Raw genomic sequence first — 24,990 nt, 5'->3', positions numbered from 1 at the left:
CTTTACTCCGTTCGTGCCACTGAAGAGACTGTACATCTATACCTCACAGCCTCATTTTCATTACCATTAAAAATCAAAGATGGCGCTAGCGTGAATAAGCTGTATATGTTCACGTACCTCTTTAGTCCACTAGATGTCGCTCAGTCTTAAATAGTGCTTCGGAAAAACCATCGAATAAATGACCGGATACAAACTGGGAATTGTAGTTTTTCTATCTTAAATCGTATCTACACATATCTCTTTTAGAGATTTTATAGACATACATTTGTAGAGTCGTCACTTTAAGAGTTGTTAAATGTTTTATGTACATACCGTGCGTGAAGTGAAGTCTCGTCATCAGGATCCATCTGGAAGTTTCCACCCGTGGCCCCGCCCACGCTCACTCCCATAACCCACCGCGCGCTCGCCCATTCTTCACTCCCGTTCAACATGTCCATGACAGAGGGTCCGTTAACCGTGTTCGGTCAGAGATCGACTGGCGAGTCCGTCCGGGCTCAAAATGGTGAGTCCGAATAAGTCTATATTTAAAAAGAAAGCCCGTGGAGCGAGAAACGGCTCGCGTGCGGGGATGTTGTAACGGCTTTAGAGCATGCGTCCGGCGTCTCGCGCAGCACGTGCGGCTAAACGCAGTCAGAATATTAGTTATCAGATCATTTTAACAAATTGCTAATGTGACGCACATATTGTTTTCTAAATCCTCTTAGCTATGAACCGTTGCTTTCAAGCTGTTGGTACAGTGGTTCGGTTTAAAGCAACATTGAGCCGCTTGGCGATCCATCAATGATTGCGTATATTGCAGATGAATATGTTGTAATGTTTGAAGATATGCCTGTTGTCCAATCATGGGACACAATGCAGTGATGTTCAAAAATTGCACACATTAAATAAAGAATACACAATGTACAAAATACAGGAAGTGCATTTAACAGAGTCAGAATACATTTATTAGTGAACCGTAGGCACGATGTACAATAGTGTTTACTCATGCAGTCATTCATATGTGTGGTTGAAACTTACAGCTACTCGGGCTGTAATGTTTTTTTTTTTTTTTAGTCCGATTATAAAAAGGCCACATTTCATTTCCTGTATTTTATTCCCCTTCAAACAATGTGCAAAGTAAGTGCATATGCTTGCTACGCAGTTTACAAAAAATGTTAACATTTTAATTGCAGATAGCTTTTCACATGAATCAAAATAACTGTTTGCCAACGATTAAAACATATTTTTTTTCAAACCGCACATATGACTCATTGACAAATGAAATTTGTAGTTGCATCCCTGTTCATACACTGATATGGTTTATCTGTTCATGCGCAGTCATGGCCGCTGCATCCATTGCTAACATCGTAAAAAGCTCTCTCGGCCCTGTCGGACTCGACAAGATGTTGGTGGATGACATAGGAGTAAGTGCAGACGTTTTACTCCTGTCAAAGTAACCCTTGGTATTCACCTTGCATACATTTGATCTTCTGTCTGATAGGAGCAATTCATAACGTTTATGTGGTTTATATAGGACTAGGTTGTCTATTCTGTTGCTGTTTTCTAATGCTTAAATGGCTTTCAGGACGTGACCATTACCAATGATGGTGCCACCATACTGAAGCTGCTGGAGGTGGAGCACCCAGCCGCTAAAGTCCTCTGTGAACTGGCAGAGCTGCAGGACAAGGAGGTTGGAGATGGCACAACATCAGTGGTGAGACATTTACTTTGTTGCTGCATCATTTGATGTTCTTCATATCAAATGTAATGGTTTATGCATTTTAATTTTATTTTATTTTTTTTGACGTGCTATAGTAGTGCATAAGTAATCTTGAAGTACCTTGGAGTACCATATATGAAGTCGTCATACCGTGTCAAAATCTTCATTTGTCTCATTAAACCCTAGAAATTTAAATGCATTGTCTAAACATTTTCCAGCTGTATTTACATATTCCAACCTAAAACATCAAAGTGAAAATAATGTCAATTCTTAACCATTATTAGAAATTAATTAGTAAAATATCTGGTTTAGATAAGTGATCAGCCCCCTAAGAGAAAACATTGCAAACTTGCTCAGGAGCAACCAATCACCTTTCAGATCACATACCTGGCAAATTAGCCCCTACTTGACATCAGTTGTAGTGGTTTTGATTACTTCAGAATAAAACCAGCTGTTCCATGAGGATTCCATTAGTAGTTGTGCATGATAATGAATTCACCATGGTTGGAAAGGTGCTTTGAAAAGGGCTCTGGGATAAAATTGTGGAAAGGCACAGGTTAGGAGAAAGGTACAAAAAGGCTTTAACTATCCCTCTGAGCACTGTTCAGAGCATTATTAAGAGTGCATGACACCACCAAAACCTTGCCTAGATTGGGCTGTCCTTCCAAACTAGACAACCGTGCTAGGAGGATATTGATCAGGGAAGCTATCAAGTGGCCAAAGGCAACTTTGAAGGATTTACAAGCCCTTATGTCTGAGATTGGTCAGTCCATACATGCGACTACAGTCTCACAAGCTTTATACAAAGCTGGCCTATATGGCAGGGTGGCATGAAAGAAGCCTCTTCTGAAAAAATGCCATACTAGGTCTCGTTGGAGGAATCTGATTCCGTGTGGCAAAAGGTTTTATGGTCAGATGAGAGAAAAATTGAACTTTTTGGACTGAACTCCAGGGGGTGGGGAGGGGGGGGTTCTCTTCAGTGGGACTGGGCAATTGGTCAGGATTGAAGGGAAAATGGATACTGCCATGTAAACCCAAATTCTTGAGGAAGATCTGTGGCCCTCTGCTCGACAACTGAAGATGGGCAGGTGGTTCACCTTTCAGCATGACAATGACCCTAAATACACTGCCAAAAAACAACAAAGAGTCTTAACCCTTGTGCGTCAATAAAAATAAAAAAGTTACTCGGAATGTCTACGTCAAAAAACTGCCATAATATTCTATATTAATATTCCACTTTCAATTAGTTAATTTTTTTTTAACCAACATCAGTCCTGATCTTAACTACCAAATATTCGTTCATTTTCAGGATTTTAACCCTTTAAATGCCAGTTTGTTTACATAATGCCACTGTTGTTTTTTTTACACACACACATTTCTCAATACATAAACACAAAACACACTTTAACATCCATACCAACACACCCACACAGTTTTAGCTGCATCATTTATTCAACTGACCTGCAGTGCTCTATAATACAGCAAACAGAAAATAGCAAAAAATTTGCTCCATCGGCTAAACATGTGAAAAATGGCACCATCTGGTGGAAAATATAAAATACATTTTGAAGCCAGGGCTCCTGAATGAAAGCATAATATCATAGAATTCATGATTGTATCAGATTTTGCAGTTTTAAAGGTCCTGAGTGTAACTATTTTGTGTACATGGTGTATTATTGATGTATTATAGGAACTGAGGTTGAAATATCAAAATTCCCCCAAAAATACAGACCTTTGGAAAAATGTATGCCATTGGGATTAACACAGCCAAAATGATCAAAGACAAAAATGAAAAAGACAAATGTCCTGAAGGTTAAGGTTTAAAGGTGCTATGTAAGATTGACAAGCGTTTGAAATGAGTACTGCAGTCCAAATTCAAAATATTGGAGAGTTGTCTTCCCCGCCCCAGACTCGAAGCTCATGCAGGTTGCCAGAATTAGCCAACTCCGCATCCGTTTTAAAGGATTTCTGGGCTTTACGCTGTCTCCATCTTCCAAAGGCATCTCCAACATTTATCGTTGTTTTACTACACCTCTGGTCATGGTGGTTTTTAGACGGATGGCAAGGCTTTTTAGGTCGGGTGGAATCTGTTTTCTCTGATCCAGTTCGTTTGCTGGCTTCCATGGCTGCAGCATGCTGTGTTGTTTGCCTGCAAACTTCAAATCTGGCAACCTGGTGGTGTCAAAATACTATTGGTGAGTGGGCAGGGGGTGGGATCACATAGGCCAAAACACAAACAGAAATTCCGGCCTGGAATGGAATCTTCAAAGTAGAATATACTGGCTGTAGCATTGATATCGGAGAAGCCAGTATTTCAACTTAGCATGTTTTCTAATTCTCTAATGATACATTATGGTCATTTTATGATTTAGCACAGTAAAAATATTACATATAGCACCTTTAAGGATAGGAAGATTAAAGTCCCTGAGTGGCCAAGTCAGAGTGCTGACCTACAGTTGTGCTCAAAAGTTTGCATACCCTTGGAGAATTGGTAATATATGTACCATTTTTAAAGAAAACATGAGTGAGCAGGCAAAACGCATTTCTTTTATTTCTTATGGGATTCATATTCAACTGTAGATTATAACAGAATGGCACAATCATAAAACAAAACATGGCAACAAAGAAAAAAATGAAATGACCCCTGTTCAAAAGTCTGCATACCCTTAGTTCTTAATACTGTGTATTGCCCCCTTTAGCATCAACGACAGCGTGCAGTCTTTTGTAAAAGTTGTCTATGAGGCCCAAAATTCTTGCAGGTGGTATAACTGCCCATTTGTCTTGGCAGAATGCCTCCAGGTCATGCAAAGTCTTTGGTCATCTTGCATGAGCCGCACTGGAGGGTCAACTTGGCCTTGTGCATACGGTCATTGTAGTGCTGGAAAGTCCAAGAGCATCCCATGCGCAGATTTCGTGCTGAAGAATGCAAATTGTCTGTCAATATTTTCTGATAACATGCTGCATTCATCTTGCCACAAATTTTCACAAGATTCCCAGTGCATTTAGAGCTCACACACCCCCAAAACATCAGTGAGCCACCACCATGCTTCACAGTGGGGATGGTATTCTTTTCACTATAGGCCTTGTTGACCCCTCTCCAAATATAGCGCTTATGGTTGTGAACATAAAGCTCTATTTTGGTCTCGTCACTCCAAATTACAGTGTGCCAGAAGCTGTGAGGCGTGTCAAGGTGTTGTCGGGCATATTGTAAGCGGGCTTTTTTGTGGCATTGGCGCAGTAAAGGCTTCTTTCTGGCAACTCGAACATGCAGCTCATATTTGTTCAAGTATCGTCGTATTGTGCTCCTCGAAACAACCACACCGTCTTTTTCCAGAGCAGCCTGTATTTCTCCTGAGGTTACCTGTGGGTTTTTCATTGTATCCCGAACAATTCTTCTGGCAGTTGTGGCTGAAATCTTTCTTGGTCTACCTGACCTTGGCATCGAGATCCCCGAATTTTCCACTTCTTAAGTGATTGACCAGTACTGACTGGCATTTTCAAGGCTTTGGATATCTTTTTATATCCTTTTCCATCTTTATAAAGTTCCATTACCTTGTTACGCAGGTCTTTTGACAGTTCTTTTCTGCTCAGTGCATCCACATGAGCTAACAAACTCATTGCCTATTTATACACGGACACTAATTGCAATTTAAAAAGCCACAAGTGTGTGAAATTAACCTTTAGTTGCCATTTAAATGTGTCACCTTATGTGTCTGTAACAAGGCCAAACATTCAAGGGTATGTAAACTTTTGATCAGGGCCATTTGGGTGATTTCTGTTATAATTATGATTTAAAAAAGAGCTAAACAACTATGTGATGATAAATGGCTTCATATGATCACTATCCTTAAGACTTTTTTTATTTTTATTTTTTTTGCATGATCAGTCATTTTCAAAATCAATGCCAAAATTTCACAATTTCTGCCAGGGTATGCAAACTTTTGAGCACAACTGTAAATCCAGTAGAAAACCTGTGGATGGACTTGAAGAGAGCAGTACATCGCCTCTCACCTAGCAATTTGACTGAAGTCGAACAATTCTGTAATGAAGAATGGGCAAATAATCCCCAATCTTGGTGCACGAAGATTGTAGAGACATTCTAATAGACTGATAGCTGTCATTAAAGCAAAAGGTGGCTCTATTAAATCCATGCGTGTTATCACTTTTCAAACCCTGTAATCCTAGTTTTTCATCCTTTATACTGTATACTTTTGGAACTGTTGCCCTTTTTTATTTTTTTTACAAATTTTATTTTTATTGGGTTTTGATTTCAGACTGTAAGACCAAAAAAAAATATCAAGTATGATGATTTTCTGTAGGCACTGTAAATCCCATGATTATGTTGCAGCCTTTTGCTAAAATGCTTAATTTTTCACATCAGTCTACACCATAATGACAAGTGAAAACCAGATTTTTGATAACTTTGCAAATTAAAAACAAAACTGAAATATCACATTGACATAAGTATTCAGACCCTTTACTATGACACTTGAAATTTAGCTCAGTTGCATCTAGAGCATGACCGATACCGATTTTAGAGGGAAGATTCACCGATTACTGATATGGTGGCCGATATATTTAATTTGAGCTGGAATGAAAACAGACATTTTCTATGTGGATTTTTCACCGATATGACTATGCAAAGGTACTCAGAAGGCTGCTTCCTTAAATATTTTTATCAAAGAATATTTGACATTATTATTACACATTGTCAACAAATTCTAGAAATGAACACTGAGAAAATAAAGAATAAATAAATACAATAAATAGCTTAACATCAGTACTGTATGTTCAGTATCAGTCAGTTGCTGACCATTAAAATAAAGAAAAAATAAAATAAATAGCCAAAGCATCAATATTACTGTTTAGTATCAGTCAAATGCTGATTATATTAATACTGCCGAGTCTAGATAAATGGCAGCAGTGGTGTTGTACCATATTTTCCTATGCAAGTTCAGGGGGAACTTTCAACGGTGGAAAACCAGACTTTTAAATATTACATTTTATAAATGCAACGACTGGAATTGTTCGGTTTAAGGGGGTACCAAACTGTGAATCCTGAACAAAACAGTTTGGTGAATACATGTTTTCACATTAGCTTCCACTCAGCTGACAAGCAATGAAAGTAGCTACGTGATTAGCTAGTTAGCTATAAGCTCTGTCACGGAGAGTAAAAGATGGACCAGCATTGCGTCTCACCAACTAGGTAACAATGTAGCGTGAAATCATCACTCAACGGACACAATCCACCACCGCACCGTTGTCTGCTGAGCTGCAAAAAGATGCTCTGTTTACCTTTCAATCTGCTTCGTTACTTACTGCACTGACAAACTATAGCTGGCTAACAGCAAACAGACGTGAGTGACATGGTTGTCAGGGGCAAGGTTAATGTTACATTGAAAAGGGAAAATAATGGTGTCATTTAAGTTTCCAGTATGTACAGGTGCTGGTCATATAATTAGAATATCATCAAAAAGTTGATTTATTTCACTAATTCCATTCAAAAAGTGACACTTGTATATTATATTCATTCATTACACACAGACTGATATTTCAAATGTTTATTTCTTTTAATTTTGATGATTATAACTGACAACTAAAGAAAATCCCAAATTCAGTATCTCAGAAAATTAGAATATTGTGAAAAAGTTCAATATTGAAGACACCTGGTGCCACACTCTAATCAGCTAATTAACTCAAAACACCTGCAAAGGCCTTTAAATGGTCTCTCAGTCTAGTTCTGTATGCTACACAATCATGGGGAAGACTGCTGACTTGACAGTTGTCCAAAAGACGACCACTGACACGTTGCACAAGGAGGGCAAGACACAAAAGGTCATTGCAAAAGAGGCTGGCTGTTCACAGAGCTCTGTGTCCAAGCACATTAATAGAGAGGCGAAGGGAAGGAAAAGATGTGGTAGAAAAAAAGTGTACAAGCAATAGGGATAACTGCACCCTGGAGTGGATTGTGAAACAAAACCCATTCAAAAATGTGGGGGAGAACCACTACGCACAGACGTATGCAAGACATGGGTTTCAGCTGTCGCATTCCTTGTGTCAAGCCACTCTTGAACAACAGACAGCGTCTGAAGCGTCTCGCCTGGGCTAAAGACAAAAAGGACTGGACTGCTGCTGAGTGGTCCAAAGTTATGTTCTCTGATGAAAGTAAATTTTGCATTTCCTTTGGAAATCAGGGTCCCAGAGTCTGGAGGAAGAGAGGAGAGGCACACAATCCACATTGCTTGAGGTCCAGTGTAAAGTTTCCACAGTCAGTGATGGTTTGGGGTGCCATGTCATCTGTTGGTGTTGGTCCACTGTGTTTTCTGAGGTCCAAGGTCAACGCAGCCGTATACCAGGAAGTTTTAGAGCACTTCATGCTTCCTGCTGCTGACCAACTTTATGGAGATGCAGATTTCATTTTCCAACAGGACTTGGCACCTGCACATAGTGCCAAAGCAACCAGTATCTGGTTTAAGGACCATGGTATCCCTGTTCTTAATTGGCCAGCAAACTCGCCTGACCTTAACCCCATAGAAAATCTATGGGGTATTGTGAAGAGGAAGATGCGATATGCCAGACCCAACAATGCAGAAGAGCTGAAGGCCACTATCAGAGCAACCTGGGCTCTTATAACACCTGAGCAGTGCCACAGACTGATCGACTCCATGCCACGCCGCATTGCTGCAGTAATTCAGGCAAAAGGAGCCCCAACTAAGTATTGAGTGCTGTACATGCTCATACTTTTCATGTTCATACTTTTCAGTTGGCCAAGATTTCTAAAAATCCTTTCTTTGTATTGGTCTTAAGTAATATTCTAATTTTCTGAGATACTGAATTTGGGATTTTCCTTAGTTGTCAGTTATAATCATCAAAATTAAAAGAAATAAACATTTGAAATATATCAGTCTGTGTGTAATGAATGAATATAATATACAAGTTTCACTTTTTGAATGGAATTAGTGAAATAAATCAACTTTTTGATGATATTTTAATTATGACCAGCACCTGTATTTAACAAACTAGTTAACAACTTACCATGATGACACTGCTGACTCCGCCCTGTCTGCAGAGCCACCATCAGTTCAGCTCTGTAAACATTGTCCAACAGAGCACGCTCCGACTCCAAACTATGCTATGACACCAATTCAAGCATTGTTTTCTGCATTATGTTCTGAAAGTTTTCATATCTGTAAAATATACGCCAATACTGATATATCGGTGGAAGGCTAATATCGGCCGACCAATATATCGGTCTGGCACTAGTTGCATCCCATTTCTCGGAATCATCTTTGAGATGTTTCTACACAGGGCTCCCACGGTCATGAAAAACCTGGAAATATCAGGGAATTTTAGAATTGTGTGTTATGCCTGGAAAAGTCATTGAAAGTAATAAAATCTTAAGTCATGGAAATTTCTATAGTGAATATTCTTTTTCTACTTTATCTTTGTGTAATGTAATTTTGTCATCAGCAAAGTGCTTAAAGGGATAGTTCACCCAAAAATGAAAATTCTCATTTACTCACCCTCATGCCATTCCAGATGTGACTTTTTCTTCTGCAGAACAGAAATGATGATTTTTTTTGAAGAATCTCAGTGCTGTAGGTTCTCACAATGCAAGGGAATGGGTGCCAAAATTGTAAAGCTCCAAAAGACACAAAGGGAGCATAAAAGTAATCCATATGTCTCCAGTGGTTAAATTCATGTGTTCAGACACAATAAGATAGGTGTGGGTGGGAACCAGTTTAATATAAGTCATTTTTTTTTTTTTTTGTCAAATTCTCTTATCAGTAGGGGCGAAATGCATGAAGAATGTGAATCACCAAAAACAGAAGAAGAATGGGAAAGTGGAGATTGACTAAGCAGGAGAATTGAGTATAAAGACTTAAATATTGATGTTTCTCACCCACACCTATAATGCTTCAAAAAATATGGATTTAACCACCAGTTCTCTGAAGTACTTCTATTTTGACCTTATGTGGATTTTGGAGCTTACAAATTTTGGCATCCATTGACTTGCGTTGTATGGACCTACAGAGCTGAAATAGTCTTCTAAAAATCTTAATTTGTGTTCTGTAGAAGAAAGTCATACACCTGGCATGGTATGAGGGTGAGTAAATCATGAGAACTGAAAACATGTGACCTGTTTTTATTTTTTTATTTGCACTAATTAGTGTCCACAAGGTGGCGACACTCAATTGAACTGTTGCTTTCACGAAGACGTGCTAGATGTAATTGCTGCTAAAGATCAAAACATGGTGTAAACCAGTGGTTCTCAGCCATTTTGACTCCAAGGCCCCCCATTGTCCAAGACAATATTTGAAGGCCCCCTGCCCGAAACTAGATGTGTCTGATTAAAACGATTTAATCATGGATAATTTGATTCTAGTGGTTTCAGAAAGAGTCTGTTTAATTTGTGGGCATCCATCTTAAAGTAATTTTAGCATTTTAAGTTGGATTATTTTAATTACTTTATCTCATTTTAAATTAAGTCATCTTGAGGCCCCCTTGGAAATGTGCTGAGGCCCCCTAGAGGGTCCCAGCCCCCTGGTTGAGAACCACAGGTGTAAACGACAACAGTAGATGTGCATGTCAAGAGCACATGTGTGAGGAGGTCAGGTGATACCTTAATTTGTGTAACTTGAGTCTGAAGGAATGTAAAGACATCTTTATGGGTCTAAACTCCTGAAGAGAAACAGTCCAGTATCTCAGCAGTAGTGGCACGCATTATAAGTAAACATGCTTTGTACAATGTAGTTTGGTTTGCTGTTGCACAGATTCAGCGGCAAAAGTACAAGAAACACTGCAGTGTATTGGAAGTTGCTTTGGATAAAACTATCTGCCAAATGATTCCCTCTAAACCACCTCAATGTCCTGTTTTAGTGCCATTCATCTGTCCTCTATCAGTATGTGTGGCTATGCTAACAGGATAGAGAAAATAGTTGTCATAAATTGCGGGAATTGCAGGTCTTCCCCTGCAGCCTCCACATGAATGACAGTACACTAGAACATTTTGATATAACTTTTAAAAAATGAGATTGTTGTAAAAACCCTGTGTGTGTGTGTAGGTAATCATTGCGGCTGAACTGTTGAAGAGTGCTGATGAGCTCGTCCATCAGAAGATCCACCCCACCTGCATCATCAGTGGATACAGACTGGCCTGCAAGTAAGAGTCACTTTCTGTGGTCAACAAAAAAGCCCTTGGATTCATCTAGACATTAAACATAAACTGACTCTTGTGCTGTGGTTCACAGGGAGGCTGTGAGGTACATAAATGAGAATCTGACCATCAGCACAGATGACCTGGGGAGAGAGTGTCTCATCAATGCAGCCAAGACATCCATGTCCTCAAAGATCATTGGATGGTATCCTCTGATACTGGCTGTTTATCACTGTTGTGTGTTCATGGAATCAAACTCTTGATGGGTGTCTTAGGGCTGGGATAATTAAGACATTTTTATTAGGGGATCAAAGTTTTTTTTTTTGGTAGGTTATACTATTTCTTTTGATTTGGAAATTACTTGGTCTGTGTACTGATATTTAAAGGGATAGTTCACTCAAATGAAAATGCTGCATTTAATCACCCTCTCTGTTCCAAACCCAGATCACTTTCTTTCTTCGGTGAAACACAAAGATAATGTTAGGCAGAATGACCGCTTCAGTCCCCATTTACTTTCATTGGAAACCATTGTACTGTCGTGTACAATAGTATTTATTGGGTACTCCACTGTGCTTCAACAAATACCATGATACTACCTCCCTGGTAGTGTTTAAAAACCATAATATTACCGTGATAGCAAGTCCAAAAAAACATGGTAATTCCATGTAAAATAAACAATGTAATACCATGGGTTGTTTTGCAAGGCCACTTGGAGAGATTGCACAATCTTTTAAGTGTTTGAAACCGCATAAGAAGTTTAATCATTTGGAAAGGATGTTGGTACTTGACCTTTTTTGTCAGTGATGCAGACTTCTTTGCTAACATTGTGGTGGATGCTGCCCTGGCTGTGAAGTTTGTTGATGGGAAAGGTGTGGCTCGATATCCCATCAACTCTGTGAATGTACTGAAGGCTCATGGACGCAGCCAAAAAGAGAGTTTCCTCGTCAATGGATATGCACTCAACTGCACTGTCGGATCACAAGGTTTGTCCATTTGGGAAGTATATTTGAGGGCTGGGCAATATAGCAATTTTATTGTGAGCATTTTGGCAGTATTGAAAGCTCAGCATTTATAATTTGCTCTAAAAGAAATGTTCAGGGTTCAAAACAGTTTAGGCTCCATTGACAGTGTTTGTAGCAATGTTGTTTACCACAAATATTTTTGACTCTTACATTAAATTTGTTTACAGTGAAGCACTTACAATAGAAGTGAATGGGGCCAATCCATAAACGTTAAAATTCAGTGGCAAAAAAAAATTATGTGAACTCTTTGGAATTGCCTGCATTTATAGATAAGTTTGTCTTAAAATCTGGTTTGATCTTCATAGAAGTTAAAATAATGAACAGTCTGTTTTGACTAATAACATGCAAATTATTGTTTTGTTCTTGTACATATGAATGTTTGAATGATGTATTCAGTAGTGTAGGTTTGAAAAAGTATGTGAACCCCTAGGCTAATGATGTCAATAAAAACCAATTAGAGTCAGGAGTTGGCAAACCTGGCATCCAATTAAAGGGATAGTTCACCAAAATAAGTTCTCATTTACTCACCCTCATGATATCCCAGGTGTGTATGACTTTCTTTCTTGACTAGAACACATTTGAAGAAAAATAGAGAAATATCTTTGCTCAGTAGGTCCTTAAAATCCAAGTGAATGGAGATTTCTCTTTTGAAGCTCCAAAAATTACAGACAGTCAGCATAAACATCATCGATACGACTCCAGCGGTTAAATAATGTCTTCAAAAGTGTCATGATCGCTTTTGGTGCGAAAAAAGGTAAATATTTAAGTACTTTATAACTATAATCCAACACTTCACTGGAGGGTGGGGTCCAAGCGGTCTCCCGTGTGATGTATTCGTATTGCCATGGATACAGATGTTATCTCTCGTTCTCCCCTCAGTTGACAAATCCAGGATGAGTACACAAATGCATCATTGTGAGTAAAGAAGCAGATCAATACGTTTCTAAACCAAAACCATCAAAGCTACTGTACAGCATTCCTCCTCGCTTGTAAACAGCGCTGCTCTTCCAACTGTGAGACATGTGCGTCAGTTCTCGTGTGTTTCTAATGCATACCGCTGCTCGCTGGAAGCATGATTTAGAGTAAAAAAAAAAGTACTTAAATCTCCATTCACTTGCATTTTAAGGACCTGCTGAGCTAAGATATTTTTGTTTTTCTTCAAATGGATTCTGGGGAAGAATGTATTGAGAATTTTCATTTTTGGGTGAACTATCCCTTTAATGAAACCAGATTGGAGGTGTGGGTTAGAGCTTTAAATTATAAAAAGCACTTAGACATTAAGTTTGCTATTCACAAGAAGCATCTGCTGACACGGACCATGCCTCGGAAAAGAGAGATCTCGGAAGACCTACGATCAAGAATTATTGCTTTGCATAAAGCTGGAAAGGTTACAAAGTTATCTCTAAGAGCTTAGATATTCATCTGTCCACAGACAAATTCTCTATAAATGGAGACGATTTAGTACTCTGGCTACTCTCCCTAGAAGTGGCCGTCCAGCCAAGATGATTCAAAGGGCACTGCAGAATGCTCAGTGAGGTAAAGTACCCTAGAGTGACAGCTAAAGACTTTAAGGAATCATTAGAACTGGTTAACATCTCTTCATGAGTCTACGATATGGAAAACATTAAATAGGTATGGTGTCCATGGAAGGACACAACAAAGGAAGCCACTGCTTCTAAACAAACATTTCTGCATGCCTGAATTTGACAGACCATTTTGATGCTCCAACACTACTGGGAAAATTTGTGGACTGATGCACTAAGGTTGAATTGTTTGTGAAGAACACACAGCATTATGTGTGGCGTAAGGGGCACCGCATACCAACATAAAAATATCATCCCAACAGTGGAGGGATCATCATGATTTGGGCTGCTTTGCTGCCTGGACCGCTTGCCATCATCAAGGGGAAAAATGAATTCCCAAGTTTATCAAAATATCCTACAGGATAATGTCATGGTGGCTGTGCGCCAGCTGAAGCTCAAATGTTGGATGATGCAGCAGGACAGTGATCCTAAACAAAGTAAATCCACAACTTCATAAAATAAAATCCACTTTTTGGAGTGGCCCAATCAGAGCCCAGAACTTAACCCAATAGAGATGCTGTGGAATGACCATGAGAGCCGTTCACAGTAGACATCCTAAGAATATGGCTGAGCTGAAGCAGTTCTGTAAGGAAGAATGGTCCAAAATTCCTTCTGAACATTGTGCATTCTGAACTAATCCACAACTACTGGAAACGCTTGGTTGAGGTTATTGCTGCCAAAGGAGGATTGGATTTAATAACTGGTCAAGGGTTTGCTTATTACTTCCACAGCACTGTGAATGTTTAATGGGATGTTCAATAAAGACATGAAAGATTATAATTGTGTTGTTAGCTTAAGCACGTTGTGTTTGTCTTGTGACTTTGAAGATGAGACCACATTTTATGACCAATTAATGCAGAAAACCAGCTAATCCCAAAGGATTCACTGTATTCGCTGTTTCAAGAGTATAAACACTGGACATGTTACCTGATTTTAGTGTGATTTTAAAATCGCTTCCAGGGTTTTACAGCGTTACTCCCTCGTGCCACCAAAACGGCGCCAACCCGCATCTCAGAATAGCATTCTAAGCGGTTATCTGAATTAACGTAGACTTTGTCAGTTCAAACCAGTCTGGTCATTCTCTGACCTCTCGGCGTTTCCGTCCACAGAACTGCCGCTCACTGGAAGTTTCTTGTTTTTGGCACCATGAGTAAATTCTAGAGACTGTTTGTGAAAATCCCAGGAGTTACAGAAATGCTCAAACCAGCCTATCTGGCACCAACAATCATGCCACGGTCAATCAATGAGAGAGAACCTTTTCCCCATTCTGATGGTTGATGGTGAACATTAACTAAAACTCCTGACCTGTATCTGCATAATCTTATGCACTGCACTGCTGCCACACGATTGGCTGATTAGATAATCGCATGGATGATCGTTGGTGCCAGACGGCTGATTTGAGTATTTCTGTAACTGCTGATCTCCTGGGTTTTTCACACACAACAGTCTATAGAATTTACTCCATTTTGACCAAACAGCCATTATAAACAAGTAGATTCTATGTGCATACATGTGTGTATGAAAAGTATATAAAAATATACATGTTTTTACAGTTTGTAAAACTGACTCGACTCGTGGAAATCAAATTTGACAACCATAACACAGTTTGTCTCTGCTCTCATTCTCGCTATACAAGGATCGCAACTTTGCCATTAAAATCATTCTTGCCAGAAAAATCATCGTGTGTGTGTGTGTGTGTGTGTGTGTGTGTGTGTGTGTATATATATATAATATATATATATATATATATATATATATATATATATATATATATATATATATATATACACTATATTGCCAAAAGTATTCGCTCATCTGCCTTTAGACGCATATGAACTTAAGTGACATCCCATTCTTAATCCATAGGGTTTAATATGACGTCAGCCCATCCTTTGCAGCTATAACAGCTTCAACTCTTCTGGGAAGGCTTTCCACAAGGTTTAGGAGTGTGTTTATGGGAATTTTTGACCATTCTTCCAGAAGCACATTTGTGAGGTCAGACACTGATGTTGGACGAGAAGGCCTGGCTCGCAGTCTTCGCTCTAATTCATCCCAAAGGTGCTCTATCGGGTTGAGGTCAGGACTCTGTGCAGGCCAGTCAAGTTCTTCCACACCAAACTCGCTCATCCATGTCTTTATGGACCTTGCTTTGTGCACTAGTGTGCAGTCATGTTGGAACAGGAAGGGGCCATCCCCAAACTGTTCCCACAAAGTTGGGAGCATGGAATTGTCCAAAATCTCTTGGTATGCTGAAGCATTCAGAGTTCCTTTCACTGGAACTAAGGGGCCAAGCCCAGCTCCTGAAAAACAACCCTACACCATAATCCCCCCCTCCAACAAACTTCACAGTTGGCACAATGCAGTCAGACAAGTACCGTTCTCCTGGCAACCGCCAAACCCAGACTCGTCCATCAGATTGCCAGATGGAGAAGCGTGATTCGTCACTCCAGAGAATGTGTCTCCACTGCTCTAGAGTCCAGTGGCGGCGTGCTTTACACCACTGCATCCGACGCTTTGCATTGCACCTGGTGATGTATGGCTTGGATGCAGCTGCTCGGCCATGGAAACACATTCCATGAAGCTCTCTACGCACTGTTCTTGAGCTAATCTGAAGGCCACATGAACTTTGGAGGTCTGTAGCGATTGACTCTGCAGAAAGTTGGCGACCTATGCGCACTATGCGCCTCAGCATCCGCTGACCCCACACTGTCATTTTATGTGGCCTACCACTTCGTGGCTGAGTTGCTGTCATTCCCAATCGCTTCCACTTTGTTATAATACCACTGACAGTTGACTGTGGAATATTTAGTAGCGAGGAAATTTCATGACTGGACTTGTTGCACAGGTGGCATCCTATCACAGTACCATGCTGGAATTCACTGAGCTCCTGAGAGCGGCCCATTCTTTCACAAATGTTTGTAGAAGCAGTCTGCATGCCTAGGTGCTTCATTTTATACACCTGTGGCCATGGAAGTGATTGGAACACCTGAATTCAATTATTTGGATGGGTGAGCGAATACTTTTGGCAATATAGTGTGTATATATATAATATAAAAATAATATTTATATTTTTGTGTGTGGGATATCTTGTTATATTTGATATGTCGCCTATCCCTAGTGGCTAGAATTTGTCTTTGTGGATGTGTTAGTGTGGTAAAATGTTTTCTTGTATGTTCAGGCATGGTGAAGCGCGTGTCCAATGCTAAGATCGCGTGTCTGGACTTCAGTCTGCAGAAAACCAAGATGAAGCTGGGCGTTCAGGTTGTCATCAGTGATCCAGAGAAACTTGACCAGATCAGACAGAGGTGAGATCTCATTCTTGCACCCAGAAGACATTCAGATTAAGTAAACGTTCCCATTTAAATTGCTGCCACACTATCAGTGGTGTGTGCAGTTATACGCGTGGGATAAAGAACTCTCTGCCCAAAGCAACTTATACCCACACACTCACTCGTGTCTGTTTTAACTTTGGGCTGTACAACATCTGTGTGGATGTAACAGTCAAGATTATGATCATTCAGCTTGACGTGAGTTTATCACAGCTGTGCCCTAAATTTTAAAGTGTCTCTTACCTTTTGTTCCTCAGGGAATCGGACATCACTAAGGAGCGCATTCAGAAAATTCTGGCATCGGGGGCGAATGTGGTCCTAACAACAGGAGGCATTGATGACATGTGTCTGAAGTACTTTGTAGATGTAGGAGCCATGGCTGTGAGGAGAGTGCTGAAGAGGGACCTCAAACGGATTGCCAAAACAACTGGAGGTAAGTTTTATTCACAGGGTTAGGGTTAGCTTTTTACACCTGAAAGTGCAGTGCATTTTCTGACTTGTCACCTTGTGCTAAAGATGTCCGAGCCAAGTTAGGGCTTGTGAAAGTAATATAGTTTTGGTGTGTTGATTTTGAAATAAAATGTTCCATTTGTTCCCCTACAGCTACTGTTTGCTCATCTCTGTCTAATCTGGAGGGAGAGGAGACATTTGAGGCAGCTATGCTGGGACAGGCAGAGGAGGTGGTGCAGGAGAGAGTGTGTGATGACGAGCTCATCCTCATCAAGAAGTAAGATCATGACTCAAATGTTAATAATCTGTTTAAGATGGTCAGTCAAATGCATTTGTCCCCTTTACACTAGGGATTTACATATGTCTTGAGTCATCAGATTAAGTGATCGGCAATAAATGCAGGTATAAATAGGGTCCAAAAATGTGGTTGGTGATCGGATCACTCAAACAATATATGGAGATGGTCAAAGCATTTGACCACATTGCATCTGTGAAAGCTTATGCATCCCAGACCACAACGAAGGACCATCTGCCTGTTTCTCAGGTTTACCAGACATCAACAATGCAGTGAGACAGATCGTGTAATGCACGCACATCCGAAACACAGTAAATATATGATGTAAAATAACATGTTCCCCTCAAAACGTCATTTCTACAGTGAAATTAAAGAACACTCACTAAACACTTAATTAGGAACACCTGTACACCTACTAATTCATGCAATTATCTAATCAGCCAATCATGTGGCAACAGTGCAATGCATAAAATCATGCAGATACAGGTCAGGATCTTCAGGTAATGTTCACATCAACCATCAGAATAGGAGGAAAATTTAATTTCAACCATGGCATGATTGTTGGTGCCAGACGGGCTGGTTTGAGTATTTCTGTAACTGCTGATCTCCTGGGATTTTCACACACAACAGTCTCTAGAATTTACTCTGAATTGTGCCAAAAACAAAAAACATCCAATGAGTAGCAGTGCTGTGAATGAAAATGCCTTGTTGATGAGAGATGTCAACGGAGAATGGCCAGACTGGTTTGAACTGACAAAGGCTACGGTAACTCCGACAATCCCTCCTGTGCAGTTATAGTGAGCTGAACAGCATCTCCGAATGCACAACACGTCGAACCTCAAGGCAGATGGGCTACAACAGAAGACCATGTTGGGTTCCACTTATGTCAGCCAAGAACAGAAAGCTGAGGCTGCAGTGGGCACAGGCTCACCAAAACTGGACATTTTGAAGACTGAGAAAACATAGCCTGGTTTGAATCTTGATTTCTGCTGAGGTACACAGATGGTAGGGTCAGAATTTTCCACCAACAGCATTAATCCATGGACCCAACCTGCCTTGTGTTAACAGTCCAGGCTGTTGGCGGTGGTTTGATGGTGTGGGGAATGTTTTCTTGGCACACTTTGGGCCTGTTAATACCAATGAATCATCGCTTGAATGAGCCTATTTGAGTATTGTTGCTGACCATGTGCTTCCCTTCATGGCCACAATTTACTCATCTACTAATGGCTACTTCCAGCATGATAATTCATCATCACAAAGCAAAAGTTGTCTCAAACTGGTTTCATGAACATGACAATGAGTTCACTGTTCTTCAGTGGCCTTCCCAGTCACCGGATCTGAATCTAAAAGAACACTTTTGGGATGTGGTAGAACGGGAGATTCGCAGCATGAATGTGCAGCTGACAAACCTGCAGAAATTGCGTGATGCAATCTTGTCGACATGGACCAGAATCTCAAAGGAATGTTTCCAACATCTTGTGGAGTCCATGCCACAAAGAATTGAGGCTGTTTTGAGAGCAAAGGGAGGCCCTACCCAGTATTATAGTGTTCCTAATAAAGTGCTCAGTGAGTGTATATTTGGAGCAACAGGTGTGCCGACTTAAATTTGTTTAATTTTTTTATTGTGCTTCATCATCAAAGTAACACTTGACAGTGTGAGTGTGTGTAGAGACCTTCCCCGTGCAATCCAGTTACAGGAGACGCATGTTAATACCAGGTGTAAATCGGGCCTTTTAAGGTAGAGTGAAGCAGAACTGTAACATTTTATGTTAGGGATAGGTAAAAATATTTATTTTTCCAATTAATCGTGATCTTCATTTGAATGATATCGATTCTTAAATTCCTAGATTGATCTTTCACTCAATGCACAACCCTCTATTACAATGAGAGGAAATCACTTGCATTTGCAACCAAATTTCACGCTATGTGACTAAAGTGAATATACAGCTCTGGAAAATAAGAGACCATTGCAAAATTATCCGTTTCTTTGGATTTTTTTTTTTTTTTTTTTTTTAATTCTATAAAGTACTGGCAACATTTCTCCCAAATTCCAAATAAAGTGTCATTTAGAGCATTTATTTGCAGAAAATGACAACTGGTCAAAATAACAAAAGATGCAGTGTTTTCAGACCTCGAATAATGCAAAGAAAACAAGTTCTTGTTCATTTTTAAACAACACAATACTAATGTTTTAACGAAGAGTTCAGAAATCAATATTTGGTGGAATAACCCTGATTTTCAATCACAGCTTTCATATGTCTTGGCATGCTCTCTACCAAGTCTTTCACATTGCTGTTGGGTGACTTTGTCACTCCTGGCACAAAAATTCAAGCAGCTCGGCTTTGTTTGATGGCTCGTGGCTGAAATAAAAAATAATTTTGCAGTGGTCTCAAATTTTCTAGAGCTGTATTTGGCAACTGGCTGGTAAATGTTTACATTTCAGCAGTAATTATGTAGTTTAGTTTGAAGTGTTTAGCAGCGAGAAGCCACATTGTTTTCATTTTAATATTTTAGCAATTCATCATAACTCTGTAAAATACTTGAATACCACCTGATTAATGCAAAACAAAGAAATAAATCATCTAAGCATTTAGTTAATTATTAATTACTGCTAGGTTCATGCTTAACTAGTGCATTATTGTGTGGTCTTGCGGCATTTAAGTTGTAAATTTGGGCTTATATAGCCTTACTAAACATTCAATTCATGATTATTACTGCCATATTTATGATTGACTAGTGCATTATTGTGGACCCTTAAAATAGCGTTACCATAAAACATTTAATTCTTATCATGCATCATACAGAAAGCCATTTGAGTCTTCTCTAGTTAGCATGTGGTCATTTAAAGGCGCTGTTTACAGAAATGCCATTTTTTTTTGTTAGACAGTACCGGTTTTAGCACGTGTTCAACAAATCAATGTAAATACTAAAAATTATGCAATTTAACAAATGTAACAAATAATGTATGAAATATAATATAATATTTATTGATTGAATAAATTTTTAAAAAAGCCAAAATGTGACATGATAAAGTAATTAGTAAAATATTTTCCTAAAGTACATTGTTAAAAGGTCCCCTGTATAATTAACAGCATTAGCTTGGAGATAATTTTATGTAAGCAAAAGGGACATTATAACTGAAATATACCCATATGAATCAATATTGAATCAAATCAAAATCCGAATCGAGAGCTTGTGAAACGGAATCTAATTTAATCGTGAAATCTGTATCAATACCCAGCCCTAATTTATATGGATTTCCAATCTCCTTCCATCCAATGAAACCCTGCCTGTCTGGGTTATTTTTGTCACGCATTGTTTATGTACAGCAATACGCTGATAACTACCAAAAATCAGCGAGGAAAAATCTGACAACACAAACATGTTTACATGAGATTTGAAATGATCAGGTTATTCTCTAATTTTCACGTCAAAACGTAAACAGGCATGCGCACAACACTCGTGCGTGTTTGGTAAGCCAGTATAAATACTGGTTAAGGCGTTTACACGCACTGTGAATTTGGGGTAATAGGGAAAAATCTGCCTGTGTAGGTCTAACCATTTGTGAACTTACGACGATAAAAAGAAATCTGGATAAGGCGTGTACATCGACTTAAACGTGCCTATTCATTGAGGAGAGTGCAAGCATTTTGAGGTTTTGGGAAACGCCTGCATTATTTTACTCTGTAGACCCCAGTTTTAAATGTCAGTGTGCATTTATACTACATTTGGATGTTTTTATTAACACTTTTTCGAATCTCTGTCTTTCAGCACAAAAGTGCGTACATCTGCCTCTATCATCTTGCGTGGTGCGAATGATTTCATGTGTGATGAGATGGAGCGCTCCCTGCATGACGCTCTGTGTGTGGTGAAGAGGGTGCTGGAGTCCAAATCAGTGGTACCAGGAGGTGGCGCTGTAGAGGCTGCACTGTCCATTTATCTGGAGAACTATGCAACCAGCATGGTGAGGACTTTTTGGGATTTTGATCCTTATTGGTTTCTCTAGGATTGGTATGTTTAAACAAATGTTGCTTGCATAGTTTGCATGTATGTTTTTATCTAGACTTGGCAATGTGATCTGAAAACACTCCCATTTTATCTGCTGCCTTGCCTGTGTAGTGGTGTGTGCAGTTATACGCGTGGGAGACAGTGAGAGTTCAGAGAGGTGAAATGGGGCTGATAAATGGCTCTGCTGACAGCTGTATCCATACTGCTCAGAACAAACATGCCTGATTTATCTTTAAGGTTCAAGCAGGTCTCTTGTTAACCCTCACTAGACTTTCAGTGTGATCTTTTATAGACCATCCGGTATAGGCCGCAACAGTTCGGTTCCAGAAGTAAAAATCCCATTGATTTTCTCCATAGAGGAATTGTTTTTTAATGAAAGCATAAAAGACTTTCAAGACAGACCTGCCATGAACTTCAAGGTTAAGCGATGGTATATGCTTCTGTACAAGCCATTAGTCAGTGATTTCAACCAAAAATGTTTTAATATTCCCCTGAAGAGAGATACAACCAATCAGAGAAGTCACTGTTACCATGAACAGGGAAATTGTGCCAAAAAAGCACAACCAACTTGTATATAGTTTTCAGCCAAATTACAAATTTAGTGTTACAAAATTACAATGTGAATATATTTAGCTATAAACTGTGCATGCAGGAAGCTGTGCAGATTTCTGCAGAAATACTACATCTGTCATGTACAAAAGTTCTGGACATTCCCCACCCCTTCATGTTTGTTTAATAAATGTTTTGTCTAATTTGATGCTTTCAGCTAACAATAAGAGTATTGTACTCTGCTTCATTTAACACTTTTTATAATGTTTAAACCTTTCCGCAGAATTCCAAATTTCCCTGCAAAAAAAAGTTTTTTCTACGAAGTGGGCTAAGTGTTCATTGTAAGTCAAAGCCACATGTGAGATGGTAAATTAAGGTTGCAACACGTTTTGTTTCGGGGCAGAAGACATTTTGGGCTGCGAAGGCTTCGCGGTTGGGGTTGTAGCAGCAGTACGAAGTTTTAACACGCTCTTCGTACTGCACTTTTTTTGCTCCCTAAACAAAATCCCACAATGCACTATAAAAAACCAGGGAGCGTCATTGCTCATTATGTTCCCTTACCGAAAACATCCTTGTGTCTCAGTTTGTTAGATGACGAGCACAAGTGTAAATCTATGAAGTCCAAGCATTATTTTCTCTTAAAAAGAGATGTTGTTTGTAATGTCGTTCATAATTACCATGAAAGTGAAAATATTTTACATAATAATATCTGTTGTTAAAAGGGTTAAAATGTGTATATATAAGCCATTTCTGTTATTACAGATCTTTTTCACAGACTGTAATGCGTTTCTGCCTTATCAGCATAAATCTCGCATTTTCAAATTATACATTTTTTAAATATTGCGTGTACATTTTAAATTATGCTTTGTTATATTACCCTGGAATTAGTTTTAAAAACGAATTACCACAGCTTCGAGGGGGTTTCTATTACAGCTGCTGAGAGTGATATATATATATAATGAACATGATTCAAAGCAAAAAAAAAAAAACATTTCAAGTCTTTTTTTTGTTTGTTTTTTGCTTTGAATCAAATGTTTTTACTCGCGATGTAAATTTTTTTTTTTTTTTTAAATGAATGTGGAGAAATTATTCTGGAACCAAGACCACTGCAGAAGTGGGCCATCATTGTTGCACTGTGTTGTTAATAGACAGATTGAATTTGTAATTTCCATCAATTAGTAGTCTTTGAAGTACAGCTAGAGGTTCTTATGAAATATATTTGACATTGGTTTGTTTGTGAAATTGTGTGCACATAAATAACTGTATTGCTTGTATATGTTGAAGGGCTCTCGTGAGCAGCTGGCTATTGCTGAATTCGCTCGCTCTCTGCTCATCATTCCTAAAACTCTGGCAGTCAACGCTGCACAAGACTCCACTGACCTGGTGGCCAAACTCCGAGCCTTCCACAATGAGGCTCAAGTCAACCCCGAACGCAAGAACCTCAAATGGTGAGTGTCTCATCATACAGGGAAACCTTCTCAAGTCTTAGAAATATGAGGGCAGACTGTCAGACATCTGACTAGTGTACAATCAGAAATATAGATTGTGGTGTTTAAATGCAAAATAAATATGGTGTTGGTTCATTTGAATTTCCTAAAAGTGTCCTTTGAAACAGTTTTATAGTGGAATGGGAGTTGTTCAGAAAATGATCTGGAACCACTGCGGCCCATTATGGATTAGGTTGAAAACCATTGTAAAACCAGATGGACAGCTCCATTTCAACTGTAGATTTTTTTTTTTTTGTGTGTGTGTGTCTGTACTAAGGATCGGGTTGGACCTGGTAAATGGAAAGCCAAGAGACAACAAGCAAGCGGGTGTGTATGAGCCCACAATGGTTAAAACAAAGAGTCTGAAGTTTGCCACAGAGGCAGCCATCACCATCCTTCGAATTGATGACCTTATCAAGCTCTTCCCTGACCAGAAAGAGGGCGGACCCTCCTACCAGGATGCTGTCCAATCAGGCTCTCTGGAGGAATAAAGTCCAACTGCATTGAGTCTTTAATTGGCTGGTTCTGGTGTCACTCTGCTTTGTATTTATATTTCAATCCAATAGATGAGCTGTTAGTGTAGACCATGCACTTTGTTTATGTTACTTATTTTTTTGCTAATATGGTGACATGGCTCTTTGTCATGTGTAATGTAACAAATGTTCCTTTTTCTTCCATTTAAAAAAAATAAAAATAAAACAGTGGTGTGTAACCATTGATTGGTGTACTAATGATTTACATTTACTTTATTTCTTGGCTTTTTATAAATACTATATTCTAAGATAGAATTTCTTTTCCACTTAATATTAGGATGCGTTTTAGTTAATCTGATCACAAGTGGACAAGCAAGACACATCATTTACACCTGGTCGTAATATGAGTCTCTTGACCACGTGTGTTTGGATTTTGAGGGGAGGCTCTCTGATTTCATGACATGCATCAATCACCACATCAGTATATTACCAGAGACTATTCAGCAGAAATGGGCCACTTCTATTAAAATGAATGGGAGAAATTGGAACACCCAACCAAGAAGCTCTAGCGCCCAGCGGTCAAAGGATGTACCGCCTTACAGGTAAAAGAGCCAATCACCTTTTAGAAAGACACCTGTCAATCAACTCGCTAACGCGCATGTGCATGAGTTATACAAGATGGGAAAATTGCGCGTTTTAGGGTAATGAGGTAAAATCACAATTTATGATTCCAATATCAAGTTTTATTGCTGATTTGAAATATGTTCTTTGATTGTAATCTTGACCAACCGTTTTGGAGATTTGTGTTCCCTCATTCAAGTAGATGGTTGCTGCACTGGCATGACTTGAAATAGCCTCCCAAGAGCATTCCAAAGATGGCTGACTGTGGACTGACTTGCTAGAAAGACTTTATCACTGAATGATTATAAAGTGCAAAA

At 39.3% G+C, this 24,990-nt stretch overlaps 1 protein-coding gene across 2 annotated transcripts; it reads left to right on the top strand.

Annotated features, from left to right (window-relative positions):
- The first annotated feature begins 362 nt into the window (after positions 1 to 362).
- LOC127418909 (T-complex protein 1 subunit alpha-like) lies at positions 363 to 24,317 on the top strand. 2 transcript variants are annotated; one of them, XM_051659813.1, is made up of 12 exons: positions 363 to 502; positions 1,318 to 1,403; positions 1,565 to 1,693; positions 10,765 to 10,862; positions 10,951 to 11,061; positions 11,658 to 11,839; positions 16,640 to 16,766; positions 17,048 to 17,223; positions 17,394 to 17,517; positions 21,307 to 21,499; positions 23,377 to 23,540; positions 23,857 to 24,317. In XM_051659813.1, exons 1-12 carry the CDS (start codon positions 430 to 432, stop codon positions 24,068 to 24,070), a joined length of 1,677 nt encoding a protein of 558 aa, XP_051515773.1. In that variant the 5' UTR covers positions 363 to 429; the 3' UTR covers positions 24,071 to 24,317. The 2 variants fall into 2 exon arrangements, with proteins under 2 accessions (XP_051515773.1, XP_051515774.1); XM_051659814.1 differs by lacking the exon at positions 1,318 to 1,403 and having other exon boundaries at positions 400 to 502.
- The last annotated feature ends 673 nt before the right edge of the window (positions 24,318 to 24,990 follow it).

Source organism: Myxocyprinus asiaticus, chromosome 28 (genome assembly GCF_019703515.2).
Source record: "Myxocyprinus asiaticus isolate MX2 ecotype Aquarium Trade chromosome 28, UBuf_Myxa_2, whole genome shotgun sequence".
Classification (NCBI taxonomy): domain Eukaryota; kingdom Metazoa; phylum Chordata; class Actinopteri; order Cypriniformes; family Catostomidae; genus Myxocyprinus; species Myxocyprinus asiaticus.
This window is presented reverse-complemented; position numbering and strand designations above follow the sequence as displayed.